This window comes from Canis aureus, chromosome 8, assembly GCF_053574225.1.
Source record: "Canis aureus isolate CA01 chromosome 8, VMU_Caureus_v.1.0, whole genome shotgun sequence".
NCBI classification, from domain to species: domain Eukaryota; kingdom Metazoa; phylum Chordata; class Mammalia; order Carnivora; family Canidae; genus Canis; species Canis aureus.
The window spans coordinates 56,762,798-56,777,074 of NC_135618.1; the positions used below are offsets into that span (position 1 = coordinate 56,762,798).

General features: G+C 45.7%; 1 protein-coding gene across 2 annotated transcripts in view; it reads left to right on the forward strand.

The window, feature by feature from the left end:
- The window catches only part of LCMT1 (leucine carboxyl methyltransferase 1), a 40,695-nt gene that overhangs the window by 6,890 nt on the left and 19,528 nt on the right, over positions 1 to 14,277 (forward strand). Inside the window, exons 2-5 of one of the 2 annotated variants that reach the window (XM_077907090.1) lie at positions 2,877 to 2,968; positions 4,980 to 5,101; positions 7,866 to 7,942; positions 12,175 to 12,236. In XM_077907090.1, coding sequence (XP_077763216.1) covers positions 2,877 to 2,968; positions 4,980 to 5,101; positions 7,866 to 7,942; positions 12,175 to 12,236 — 353 coding nt within the window. The remainder of the gene's footprint in view (positions 1 to 2,876; positions 2,969 to 4,979; positions 5,102 to 7,865; positions 7,943 to 12,174; positions 12,237 to 14,277) is intronic. The other variant, XM_077907091.1, reaches the window with a different exon arrangement.

The window sequence follows — 14,277 nt, forward strand, 5'->3', positions numbered from 1 at the left end:
CTGCAATTGTGTCGCCCTCCACTCAGCCATCCCCTCTTCAGAGACGCCTTCTCTCTCACCTTCTCTAAAGTAGATCCTTCCATCCCCCCCTGCTGTTGTCCTTGTTCTGACCTAAGCTCTTCTTTCTGTCTCTGTCCCTGCCCTGCTTCACCCCTGTGAACCAATGCCCGGCCCTTCGCCGACGCTCAACAAATATGGCTTGACTGAATCCACAGTATTAAACTGATGGCAATGCAGACGCTGCTCCTTGTGTTCCAGGAGAGGGCAGTAGGAAGTACTTGGAGGAGCTCCCGGAGGAAGGCAGCTTGGTCAGCTTTTCAGCAGTTCGAGTGCTGGGCAGTGGAGCGAGCGAGCCAGCGCCTTCTTTGTGGGGCGTGCTCAGGCAGTGGCGTGGTGTTGTTGCAGGGATCTTGCCCTGGATGTGAGGGTTGAGCAGGTGCAGTCTAAGGGCCCCTCCCGCCAAACATCCACCTGTGAGGACTCCTCATCACCAGTCTGTGGTTCCTGCTCAAACCACAGGGATGGCTTCTACCACTAGATGGCGCCAGACGGTGCCTTTGAGGGCAGTGCCCCTCAGACCACCATCAGTGAGAAGACCGTTTTCTTTCGTGTTTTAAATTACTGAAGTATAGTTGGTCTGTGCGATGTCATATTAGTCTCCGGTGTGTGACATAGCAATCGGACGAGTCTATACATTACTCAGCGCCCCCCACGATCAGGTACAGTCATCCTATGCCACCGTACAGCCTTGTTACAGTATTACTGACTCTATTCCCTGTGTTGTGCTTTTGTGTTAGTGGGTCATTTATATAACTGGATGTTTGTACCTCTTAATCCCCTTCACCAGGGGTGCCCATGGGCCTCCCCCCCGCACCCCCCCCCCCCCCCCGGCAACCACCAGCCTGCTTTTTGTGCTTAGAGTCTATTTTATTCTGTTTGTTTGCGGAACACATTCTTCAGGGCACTCCTCCCCTGAACACACACTTTCAACAGAAGCTTCACAAAACAGCCTTTACCTCTTAGAGTGTGTAATGAATGTCGATATTTTCCGTTTTCCTGTAGTTGACTGCATTCTCTAAGATGGAGATTTGCAAACTGTGGCATTGGTTTATGATACGGATGGGTCACAGTTCATTGTTTGAGAAGCATTATTGTAGACAACTGAGCCCGTTCACTCTGCAAAGCTCTGTGGGTCAGTTTTCCTTGGACCGTCTGGGCGTATAGCAAATTGAGTCCCTTAGTGAGTAGTTCATGTGTTTCTGTGGAGTTGCTGCGTTGAGTAGCTTCCTTCTGAAGGCATAGCTTCCTCCTGGGTGTCTGTGGTTGTGGGAAGGTAGAAAGGAGAGACTGGGTGGGAAAATGTCGTGGATTAGCACAGACTGTAGTCAGGGCAGGGGTAAGGAAGCCTCGTCCGTGGCTATAACGAGAAGATTCAATATCACTTCTGGGCACTAAGAACGTAGCTGGGAGACGTCTCTCTCTCTCTCTCTCTCTCTCTCTCTCTCACACACACACACACACACACACACACACACACAGCCTTACCCCTCTCAGCTTACTCGTCAAGCAAATGGAAAGGAGCTACTGAACACAGGATATCACTTAGGATGCTTCAGGGTGCAAGTAAGCCAAGACTCACCCCATCTTTCTCACTTATTTATTTACTTATAAAGATTTTATTTATTTATTCACGAGAGACACAGAGAGAGAGAGAGAGAGAGAAAGAGAGAGAAAGAGAGAGGCAGAGATATAGGCAGAGGGAGAAGTAGCCTCCATGCAGGGAGCCCGATGCAGGACTCCGGGAGACGCCCTGGGCCAAAGGCAGGCAAGGCACTAAACCGCCGAGCCACCCAGGCATCCCTAATCATTACTTTTTTTAAAAAGATTTACCTCTTTGTCTCAAAGAGAGGAAATGAGCCAGGGGAGTGGAAGAGGGGAGAGAGAGTCTTGGCGCAGACTCCCTGCTACGTGTGGAACCTGACGTGGGGCTCGATCCCAGGACCCCGAATTGATGACCTGAGGGGAAACCAAGAGTGGTCACTCCAACCGACTGAGCCACCCAGGCTCCCTTTAAAAGCTAAAGACATGTTTTAATTCACAGATATCCATTGAGGGGTAGAGTAGACTCCAGGCGCATAGTGGCTTGGCGTGGCCTTGGGGATCCAGGCTCCTGCCATTACTTCTCATTGTCCTAAGGCTGGCTCCGCTCCTGGTTGCCAGAAGACCTTCAGTGGTAAACCGGGCTTCAGCTCCCTGGCTCAGAACACTAAAACTTTGATTCCTTGGGGTGTCGGCTGGGAAGCGTTTAGGCTCCCGCAGCCTTTTCCAGGTTGCAGTGTAGGCCACTCTAACACTTTCTCGGTTGTAGCTGTAGTGTTTATTTGTTCCTGGATTTTCCACCGTGACCTCCTCGAGGGACGTGGAATGAGCGGTATCTGCTACAGAGTCGGGGGAAATCCTTAGGTAGTGGTTAGTCTTACGCAACGGTTCCGGTCTCCTTTCCTATGGACACAGAACTTCTGGTTGAGCAGAGTTGTCTGAGTGGCTCTCACCCGTGAGTTTGCTGTGGAGTGAATGAGTGGTGGCAGGTCTCCTGGGTGAGGTATGAGGTGAGGTTATGTGCTCTCTAGGGTCCTGGGAGAGGAGTTGGCCGTATGAAGAAAGAGAGGGAAGAAATGGCCGCTGTGGGGAGGGTGAGGGGCTGTGTGTGTGTGAGCAGCAAGACGGATGGCTGCGCCTGTTGACATGTGTAATGGAGCGCCAGATGTGCACGTGTTGGCCTTTTGACGTAGGTGATTTTCCTGCTTTACCTGGTTCCCGAGAATGGGCCTGAACCTGCTGACCTCTACTCACCTGCCTCCTTTCGTCCCTTCCAGGTTTGCAGTCAGCATTGGCTACTGGCATGACCCTTACATTCAGCATTTTGTAAGACTGTCTAAGGAGAGGAAGGCTCCCGAAATTAACAGAGGCAAGTGGTGACCCCCGCCCCCTTCTTCCCGAAGGTCCTCTCATTAGCACAGAGGCCTGAAGTTTTGGAGATTCGTTCTATTTTTTTTTTTTTTTTTAATATTTTTTTTCAATTTTTATTTATTTATGATAGTCACAGAGAGAGAGAGAGAGAGGCAGAGACACAGGCAGAGGGAGAAGCAGGCTCCATGCACCGGGAGCCCGACGTGGGATTCGATCCCGGGTCTCCAGGATCGCGCCCTGGGCCAAAGGCAGGCGCCAAACTGCTGCGCCACCCAGGGATCCCTCGTTCTATTTTTTTTATATGATTTTTCTTCATATTTTTTAAAATTGGGATCCCTGGGTGGCGCAGTGGTTTAGCGCCTGCCTTTGGCCCAGGGCGCAATCCTGGAGACCCGGGATCGAATCCCACGTCGGGCTCCCGGTGCATGGAGCCTGCTTCTTCCTCTGCCTGTGTCTCTGCCTCTCTCTCTCTCTCTGTGACTATCATAAATAAATAAAAATTAAAAAAAAATTTTTTTTTAAATTTATTTGACATTGAGAGTGAGAGCACAGAGAGTGGTTGGGGGACTGAGGGAGAGTGAGAAGCATACTCCCCACTGATCAGAGAGCCCGATGTGGGCTCGATCCCAGGATCTTGAGATCATGACCTGAGCTGAAGGCAGACACTGAGCCGACGGCGCCACCCAAGCACCCCCAGGGATTCCCTCTTAAAAAGAGAGTTCCAGTGTTCACTCTCTCCAGTGGTTTCTCGAAGTGCTTCTTTCCCAACATGCTCACCAACATAGCGTATCATGAAACTTCTTATCTTTGTTCATCTGATTTGTGAAAAATGCTATCTTTACAATAATTTTATTTTATATTCCTCCTATTTTGTGGTGAAGTTAAAGATCATTTTTATATGTTTAAAAGTTTTAAAGTGGTGGTACCTGGGAATAGGGACAGGGTAGTTACTTGAGGCGAGGGTGAACCCAGTCATCAGGAAGATGGGGCAAGGCCTGGCTAAGAGGCCTCAGGCCTCCGTCCCATGCTCTTGAGGCAGCTTTCCTAACAGATGCTGCAGAGCCAGGGCCCCTCTATCGGGCGTCAGGAGCTGGGTGCCCCAGGAAGATTGGCAGCCATCTGTCCTTCCCAAATAGCCTGTGGTGAGCATCTTTAAAATTTTTTCCCCAACATCCAGTCTGTTGTGGATGATATACTTTAACACACAATAAAGATGATTTACTGGATGCATAAAATACAAACTCAAATTATTTATTAGGAGAATCAGTAGACAAAGAATTCCTATGTCCAATTGCTGTAAGTCTCTAAATGCCACTGCAATGTGGTTTAAGATAGTCATCTTTTCAGCATCAGGGCTTTAGAATGCAGATTGTATTCCTTTCCCCCCTCTTCGATTTCCCATCTCCTGTGCTCCAGCTCCCCACCACAGAGCTGAACAATTCAGTTTTTTCAGCAACATTTGCCTGGTGCCTTTCTCTCCCCCAATCACTGAGGCCATTTTATAAACATAGAGGCTCTTACCCAGTCGGCATGGATATGAAGGGAACACGATAAAAACTGCTTTTTTTTTTCCTTTTTGCTTTTATATTTATCTGCCCCGTTCCTGACCCCAAAAAACTATTTTTGTCATGATCTTCTATTTTAACTTTTAACACAGGCCTAAGTAGCTTTCACCTAGCCAGGAGAAAAGCAAGTTTTGAAGAGGAATAATTAGATCTGATATTTTGTTGCAAAACACTTGTCTTTCCTAAGTGAAATCATGGGACAGTTTATTTTTCAGATAGGTAATTCCACTATTAAATAGATTGTACTTGCTTTGGTTCAAACAGCTTTAAAAGGTGATAGAATTTGAAAGTCACTGTTACTCTTGTGAATTTCACAGATAAAGCGCTGACCCTACAGAAGAACAGAAGTGTCCTGTTTTGCTGTTCTCCTGGGGTGGGCTTTGCAGGGATGTCTGATGTCATGACCTCCATGAGCCATAGCTTGTGTCTCTCTCTCTCTTTCAGGATATTTTGCTCGAGTCCACGGTGTTGATCAGCTTATCAAGGCCTTTCTACGGAAGACAGAATGTCAGTGTCAGATTCTAAATCTTGGGGCTGGGATGGATACCACCTTCTGGAGGTTAAAGGTATATTAAAACTCCCCTTCTTGGGGATCCCTGGGTGGCTCAGCGGTTTGGCGCCTGCCTTTGGCCCAGGGCGCTATCCTGGAGTCTCAGGATCGAGACCCGCATCGGGCTCCTGGCATGGAGCCTGCTTCTCCCTCTGCCTGTGTCTCTGCCTCTCTCTCTGTCTCTCTCAGTGTGTCTATCATAAATAAATAAATAAATCTTTAAAAAAAAAAAAAAACTCCCCTTCTTGTTTGCCAAATTGTTTTGTTTTGTGAAGGTGCCTGCGTGGCTCAAGAACGTTAAAAATATATTCAGAGGGAATCCAGTGACCGGCTGCTGGTCTCTTCGCCCCATTGCTAGGTGCTTACACCTGCTGCCACCATCAGCCACCTACATGATGTCACTAGGGCCATAGTGGAGGATGTACGTCTTGCTTGTCATCCTTTGCTGTTACAAACAGGGCTTAGGATCGAACTCCTTGTATACATTGCGTGTGCACGTGTGGAAGAACCCTGCCAGTGGAATTGCTGAGACTGACAGCCCATGCATTGGCCATCTTGACAGCAACTGAGATTTTGTTGTCATCAAGACAGTGTGTTCGGTATAGTTTGGAGATGAGCGAGGCTGGGTGAAGGTACTATGACAGAAAGCCCTTTTGTAGCTCTACCCTGATGTGATTCCCCCCACCTGTGTTAGGGATCAAGAATAGGTATTGTTCGTTACACTCACTCACAGGAAAGGGGATGGTCCCGTTAGTGGCGGAACCAGGACCGAAGAACTGGTCTTTGATGCCGGGCTAGAATCGTAGCTACCCACCTTTTCCCTATGACACCTTCACTGATTGCACCTTCCTTTTTGTAGGTTCGTACAGATTTTTCTCAGTTCTTCTATCAGGTCCGTCGTGTGGCAGTGATGGGTACGTGCGTTTCCCCAGGTTTCTTGCAGACATACACCAAGAAAAATCAGTGTGTGGGGGCCTAACAGCACCCGCATAGGCATTTTGTCCCTAATCAGTTCACCTGATAAGGAAGTCTTTGGTTGTCAGTGCGCACGACCTTTCTGTTACTCAGGCGAGAACCCAGCAGCCTCAGCACCGCCGGAGTAGTCATTGTTTGCCTCTGCACTATTCATTCAGGATAAGATAGCTAACGTTTATGAAGTGCTGGCAGTTATGGGACCTCGTGAATTAACGTGAGAGCTCTGGGGTGGGAGGGTTAGAGATCAGGAAAGGGGGTGCTGCAGGAGCCTGTGTCTTCCCCAGATTGGACGGCCAGTGGCGTTGATGCCTGGAACAAACTGTGCACTACAGCTCCGCCACGTCCAGGCTCCGTTCCTGTTCTCTGCACGGAGCCCTGTGGTTGTTCAGGGGGGTCTTTGCCGTACATGGGGCGGTGGTGCCTCTGTACCTCAGAGACCGTGCTGTGGGGGAAGGACCCGGGACAAAGCACAGTGGCTGGCAGAATGTGGACCGTGGTCACAGAAGCCACTGGAGAAACGCCTCCTTCTTGCCTGACACCCTTTCGACCTGATTTCATGACTTGGTATCTCACCTCTGTCATGTAGGTTCATTAATAATTAATACATCTGAGAGTTTTATTTCTGAGCAAGGTACGCCAAGACTAGGTACCCCTTCCAAGAAAAGGTTCTCTCTCAGGAGTGAGGGAGGTCAATAACACAGGGTCTCGAAATTTTCTGGAGGCTTTTTTGTTTGATAATTATATTGGTCCAAAGAGTTTTTAACAAATCAAAGTTTGTTTTTTTGTTTTTAAAGATTGTATTTATTTATTCACGAGAGACACAGAGAGAGGGAGAGACACAGAGAGAGGGAGAAGCAGACTCAAGTCACAAGCCTTGTTTCTTGCCAGGCCTAAGGAGTGTGAGGAGCTGCTGCAGGCAATACTCAGCGTGTCATTAAAAGAGGCCAGAAAGGGATGTCCCTACAGTCTGTGCAGTTGGTGAGCTGAGGAGAGAATGCATTCAAGAATAGTCATCAGGGCTGAGTGAGTGATTGGACACAACAGATGGAGAGTATGTGCTCAGATGGCCAGGGGCTGACCAGGCTGGGTATGCAGAAGAGGGAGCAGGGCTGTGTGTGTGTGTGTGTGTGTTTGTGTATGTCTGCATATGAGTGTAATTGTGTCTCTCTCTGTATCTATGTGTCTGTGTCTATGTGTGTGTCTCTTGTGTCTGTGTGCGGGTCCTTGTGTGTATGTGTGTTTATCTCACTGTGTGTGTGTTTGTGTGTCTCTGAATATGTGTGTTTCTGTGTTTGTGTCTGTGTGTCTGTGTGTGTGGCTTTCACACTTATTTTATTGCAGCCCTCAGTAAAAATAAATGTGCATCCCGGTCATGCCCCATATGTGTGTATTCGTATCAGTGAGTAGTAAAAGTCCAGCAATGTCACTTACTGAGGCCATTGTGAGTGTTACTCGTGTATTTATTTCCTCATTAATCCTCACACCCCCGTGAGGTGCTGTCATTTCGTCTACTGTACACACGAGAAAGCTTGGCCCAGGGAGTTTAGTGACTTCCAAGACTTCACAGCAGACATATGTTGGAGCTAGGATCTGAACCCCATTCTTCCGCTCCAGAGGGACTGCCCTTTACCACCAACCCTGCTTTCCAAAATCACATGAAAAATACATTCTGACCGTATTGTGCCTGACTTAAAACCTTAAAATGCCCCATTGCTGTTTCAGGCCTAGTACTCATACATGAAGATGATCAGTAAGTTGTATGAGTGAATACATACTTAGAAAACTTACTGTGTATCTTTCCTCAGGATGAAGATCTGCTCCCAAGTAAATATTTTGAAGTCGACTTTCCAATGATAGTCACAAGAAAGCTGCATAGCATCAAGTAAGTGTGGCTTGGACCAGAGGACAGAGCTGGGTGGATTCAGAGGCAGCGTTCAGCAGGGGCCAGTCTGAATTCCAGAGACCTCATTTTAGGGGACTCTTCCCTTGACCCCATCCCCCCCCCCCACTTTCTTGCTAACCTTGGGATCGCCATTCTAGCCTATCGAGCAGTCTTCACAATGAAATATACCCTGCCTTGTGGCTGTTCTGTCCATTAATGTCATTCTCTGAACGTTTGAAAGAAATGACCTATAGTAGTTTCATCATCTGGGTTTTTGGGGTTTTTTTTTAAAGATTTTTATTTATTTATTCATGAGAGACACAGAACAAGAGAGGCAGAAACACAGGCAGAGGGAGAAGCAGGCCCTATGCAGGGAACCTGATGTGGGACTCGATCTCGGGTCTCTAGGATCACACCCTGGGCTGAAGGCCAGCTAAACCGTTGAGCTACCTGGGCTACCCTCATCTGAATTTTTTTTTTTTAATTTTTTTTTATTTATTTATGATAGTCACACACAGAGAGAGAGAGAGGCAGAGACACAGGCAGAGGGAGAAGCAGGCTCCATGCACCGGAAGCCTAACGTGGGATTCGATCCCGGGTCTCCAGGATCGCGCCCTGGGCCAAAGGCAGGCACCAAACCGCTGCGCCACCCAGGGATCCCTCATCTGAATTTTTAATGTATATTTTGTCTAGTTCTTTATCTCCAAGTCATAGAAAAGTGCCCAACCTAGAGCACGTGCATAGTAAATATTCTTTGAGTGAATGAATGGAACGCTGAAGTTAGTTGCTCACTAACCAGACAAAAACCCCACCAAAAAGGAGAATTATAGACCAATATCCCTGATGAACACAGATGCAAAAAATTCTCAACAAGATACTAGCTAATAGGATCCAACAGTACATTAAGATTATTCACCATGACCAAGTGGGATTTATCCCCAGGATGCAAGGCTGGTTCAACACTCATAAAGCATTCAATGTGATAGATCATATCAATAAAAGAAAAAACAAGAACCATATGATCCTCTCAATAGATGCAGAGAAAGCACTTGACAAAATAACTGCATCATTCCTGATCAAAACTCTTCAGAGTGTAGGTATAGAAGGAACATTCCTCAGCATCTTAAAAGCTGTCTGTGAGGGCAGCCCCGGTGGCTCAGCGGTTTAGCGCAGCCTACAGCTCAGGGCATGATCCTGGAGACCCAGGATCGAGTCCCACGTCAGGCTCCCTTCATGGAGCCTGCTTCTCCCTCTGCCTGTGTCTCTGCCTCTCTCTCTGTCTCCTCTCTGTGTATTCTCATGAATAAATAAATAAAATCTTAAAAAAAAAAAAAACTGTCTATGAAAAGCCCACAGCAAATATCATTCTCAATGGGGAAACACTGGGAGCCATTCCCCTAAGATAAGGAACATGACAGGGATGTCCACTCTCACCACTGCTATTCAACATCGTACTAGAAGTCCTTGCCTCAGCAAAGAGGCAACAAAAATAAATAAAAGGCATTCAAATTGGCAGAGAAGAAGTCAAACTCTCCCTCTTTGCAGATGACATGATACTGTACATAGAAAACCCAAAAGAGGGGATACCTGGGTCGCTCAGCGGTTTGGCACCTGCCTTTGGCCCAGGGCACGATCCTGGAGTCTTGGGATCGAGTCCCGCGTCGGGCTCCCAGCATGGAGCCTGCTTCTCCCTCTGTCTGTGTCTCTGCCTCTCTCTCTCTCTCTCATAAATAAATAAATAAATTAATTAAAAAAAAAAAAAAGACTCCACCCCAAGATTGTTAGAAATCATACCTCAGTTTGGCAGTGTGGCAAGATACAAAATCAATGCCCAGAAATCAGTGGCATTTCTATACACTAACAATGAAACTGAAGAGAGAGAAATTAAGGAGTCAATCCCATTTACAATTGCACCCAAAAGCGTAAGATACTTAGGAATAAACCTAACCAAAGAGGTAAAGGATCTATACCCTAAAAACTACAGAACACTTCTGAAAGAAACTGAGGAAGACACAAAGAGATGGGAAAACATTCCATGCTCATGGATTGGAAGAATTAATATTGTGAAAATGTCAATGCTACCCAGGGCAATTTTACACATTCAATGCAATCCCTATCAAGATACCATGGACTTTCTTCAGAGAGTTGGAACAAACAATCTTAAGATTTGTGTGGAATCAGAAAAGACCCCAAATAGCCAGGGGAATATTGAAAAAGAAAACCAGAGCCAGGGGCATCACAATGCCGGATTACAGGTTGTACTACAAAGCTGTGATCATCAAGACAGTATGGTACTGGCACAAAAACAGACACATAGATCAATGGAACAGAATGGAGAATCCAGAAATGGGCCCTCAACTCTATGGTCAACTAACATTCAACAAAGCGGGAAAGACTATCCACTGGAAAAAGAACAGTCTCTTCAATAAATGGTGCTGGGAAAATTGGACACCCACATGCAGAAGAATGAAACTAGACCACTCTCTTACACCAGACACAAAGATAAACTCAAAATGGATGAAAGATCTAAATGTGAGACAAGATTCCATCAAAATCCTAGAGGAGGGATCCCTGGGTGGCGCAGCGGTTTGACGCCTGCCTTTGGCCCAGGGCGTGATCCTGGAGACCCGGGATCGAATCCCACGTCGGGCTCCCGGTGCATGGAGCCTGCTTCTCCCTCTGCCTATGTCTCTGCCTCTCTCTCTCTCTCTCTGTGACTATCATGAATAAATAAAAAATTTAAAAAAAAATCCTAGAGGAAAACACAGGCAACACCCTTTTTGAACTTGGCCACAGTGACTTCTTGCAGGATACATCTATGAAGGCAAGGGAAACCAAAACAAAAATGAATTATTGGGACTTAATCAAGATAAAAAAGCTTCTGCACAGCCAAAGAAACAGTCAACAAAACTAAAAGCCTACAGAATGGGAGAAGATATTTGCAAAAGACCTATCAGATAAAGGGCTAGTATCCAAAATCTATAAAGAACTTCTTAAACTCAACAGCAAAGAAACAGTCAAATCATGAAATGGGCAAAAGACATGAACAGAAATTTCACCGAGGAAGACAGACATGGCCAACAAGCTAATGAGAAAATGCTCTGTATCACTGGCCATCAGGGAAATACAAATCAAAACCACAATGAAATACCACCTCACACCAGTGAGAATGGGGAAAATTAACAAGACAGGAAACAACAAATGTTGGAGAGGCTGTGGAGAAAGGGGAATCCTGTTGCACTGTTGGTGGGAATGTGAACTGGTGCAGCCACTCTGGAAAACTGTGTGGAGGTTCCTCAAAGAGTTAAAAATAGACCTGCCCTACGACCCAGCAATTGCACTGCTGGGGATTTACCCCAAAGATACAGATGCAGTGAAATGCCGGAACACCTGCACCCCAATGTTTATAGCAGCAATGGCCACAATAGCCAAACTGGAAGGAGCCCTCGGTGTCCATCGAAAGATGAATGGATAAAGGAGATGTGGTCTGTGTATACAGTGGAATATTACTCAGACGTTAGAAACGACAAATACCCACCATTTGCTTCTAGGTGGATGGAACTGGAGGGTATTATGCTGTGTGAAGTAAGTCAATTGGAGAAGGACAAACATTACCTGGTCTCATTCATTTGGGGGATATAAAAAATAGTGAAAGGGAATAAAGGGGAAAGGAGAGGAAATGAGTGGGAAATATCAGTGAGGGTGATGGAACATGAGAGCCTCCCAACTCTGGGAAACGAACAAGGGGTGGTGGAAGGGGAGGTGGGCAGGGGGATGGGGTGACTGGGTAACGCAGGCACTGTGGTGGGCACTTGACGGGATGAGCACTGGGTGATATGCTATATGTTGGCAAATGGAACTCCAATAAAAAAATAGAAAAAAAATGTTTTGTTTGAGAAGAGGCAGGAAACTAGAGATAGCTTGGGAAACACTAAACATTGGGAAAATTCTTGCTGACTTGTCTTCAGTGATTTCTGAGTCTTCAGTATTTCATGATCAGATTGTGAGTTGACATCACATTCTGAGTGTAGTGCTTAGTGACCTAGCCTGAGAGCCGATCCACAAAGTTTTACTGCGAGTGCCGAGGACCGAATATCATGAAGCAGAAGTCCCTGTGGAGCGCTGCTTTGAACAGGAGCAGGATGTACTTGCCATTTCTTTAGTGGATTTTTGCATTTTTGCTGAAACTGTTTGCATTTTTCCTCATTTCTCTCTCTTTCCCATCTTCCCAGAGTCAAGCCTTTCTTATCACAACCCATTATAGAATTACATGCAGACGACACACTTCAAATCGGCAAGTACCCTTAACCTAAGTGATAGAGTATGGACTATATAACTATCCTTGCTTTTTGTCCCGCTTTTCCTCTTAAAGATGGTGTGTTGTGTATATATGTGTGTATGTGTGTGTGCCTACGTGTGTGCACACATGATGTCAGACAGCATGTACTCTTGCTGATACATTTCCACTGCATCGCATTTACTGTGAAGGAGTTTAAAACAGTTGTTTGACTGGCTCTTCTTAGATATCCATAGGTCCCCGATCCTAAATCTTTAAAACATTTTTTTCAATGAGTTGCGAACGTTTCAAAAATAGATTTTTTTTTCCTGGAAGTCTCCTTTTCCAGATTTCCTTGGGAAAATCCAATCTGGCAGCATGAGACCCTGACTCCTGCATGGTTGCCTCATGGAGGAGGGCTGTGCGTCCTCCATTTGTGTCCCCACTGCTCCCTGTTGTCTTGTACCTGACCTGTTCCACCTGTTATGTTACCTCCTTGGCCCCTGTGCTCGGTTTTCCCCCTCACGTTTTAATTATGAATGTTTCCAACAACTGTTCTAAGCCTTTTGAACCAAGGTAAACCTCTTCCAGAATGTTCCCATCATTTTCAGTCTGTGTCTGGCAGAGAAGTTCAAAGGACTTAGTAATAATTCAGGTGAGAAAACATGGCCAGGGAGGATGGCCTTCTTGGAAGATGGACACAGATAACACAGTAAACATCAGACAACTAGACAGGCCTCTATGCAACTGCAGTGCCATGGTCATGCTCCTAGCGAAGAAACTCCCACAGAAATAATATCTCCCCCAGCCTTTGTTTCCTTCCTGCAGATTTTAAGTAGAACCTATTCAGACACTGCCATTTGCTGGCCTGTTTTCTCCACATGGAAGCTACCATAATTTTCTATATATTTGGTTAATCCCTGTGTCAGAATGATTACCTATAATGAAAGAGGTAACACTTTGCATTACTTTGAATCCATCAATGCAGAAATATATGAGGTAAAAGTAAAGACTCTCCATAAGCTCTACCCTCACCAAGATAACCAGTGTTTAGAGTGTTTTCTCCTATGGATGCATAATACATCTAGAGACAGATAAATATCACACATAAGAGAACGCACACAGAAATATAATCCGGTGCCTGGTATATAAAAGGTTTAATAAATTTTTGTTGAAAGAACATATATATTGAATAAATACATACGGGATCCCTGGGTGGCACAGCAGTTTAGCGCCTGCCTTTGGCCCAGGGCGCGATCCTGGAGACCCGGGATCGAATCCCGTGTCGGGCTCCCGGTGCCTATGTCTCTGCCTCTCTCTCTCTCTCTCTCTCTCTCTCTCTCTCTGTGTGACTATCATAAATAAACAAAAATTAAAAATAAATAAATAAATACATACATACATTGTTCAACAATATATCTGTTAAATGGGTGAATCTATAGTTTTTTGTTTTTGTTTTTTTAATATTTTATTTGAGAGAGAGAGAATGAGCACACAGCAGGGGTTGGGGCAGAGAGAGATGGAGAAGCAGGCCCCTGAAAGAGCAGGGAGCCCAACTCAGGGCTCAGTCCCAGAACTTGGAGATCATGGCCTGAGCTGAAGGCAGCAGCTTAAGCGACTGAGCCCCCCAGTCACCCTTGTATTTCTAAAAAGAAATAGATTTATGTGTAATTTTAATAAAGAGGGTAATTTACACATACTGCTTTATAACTTGCTCTTTTTGCATCCTAGTGAATCATGGCTGTCTTTGTGTTGCCATAGATAGGTTTACTTCATTATTTCTGATGGCTTTATGTACTCCTTTGCATGGAAATTCCATTTTACTTAATGTGTTCAGTACTGATGGTCCTTTAGATTGCTGTGTTTTTTTATGGTTTTCTATTAAACAGTGTTGTAGAAAGCATAGGTACGTGTGAATTTTTGCAGGAATTGCTGGCTCACAGAATTGTGCCTTACATATTCTAATAGCTACTGCCAAACTGCTCTTCAAGACCTTTTTTACTAATTTGTATTTTCTCTCAAATAGATGAGGGAACTCTGTTCCCTCACTAACATTGGC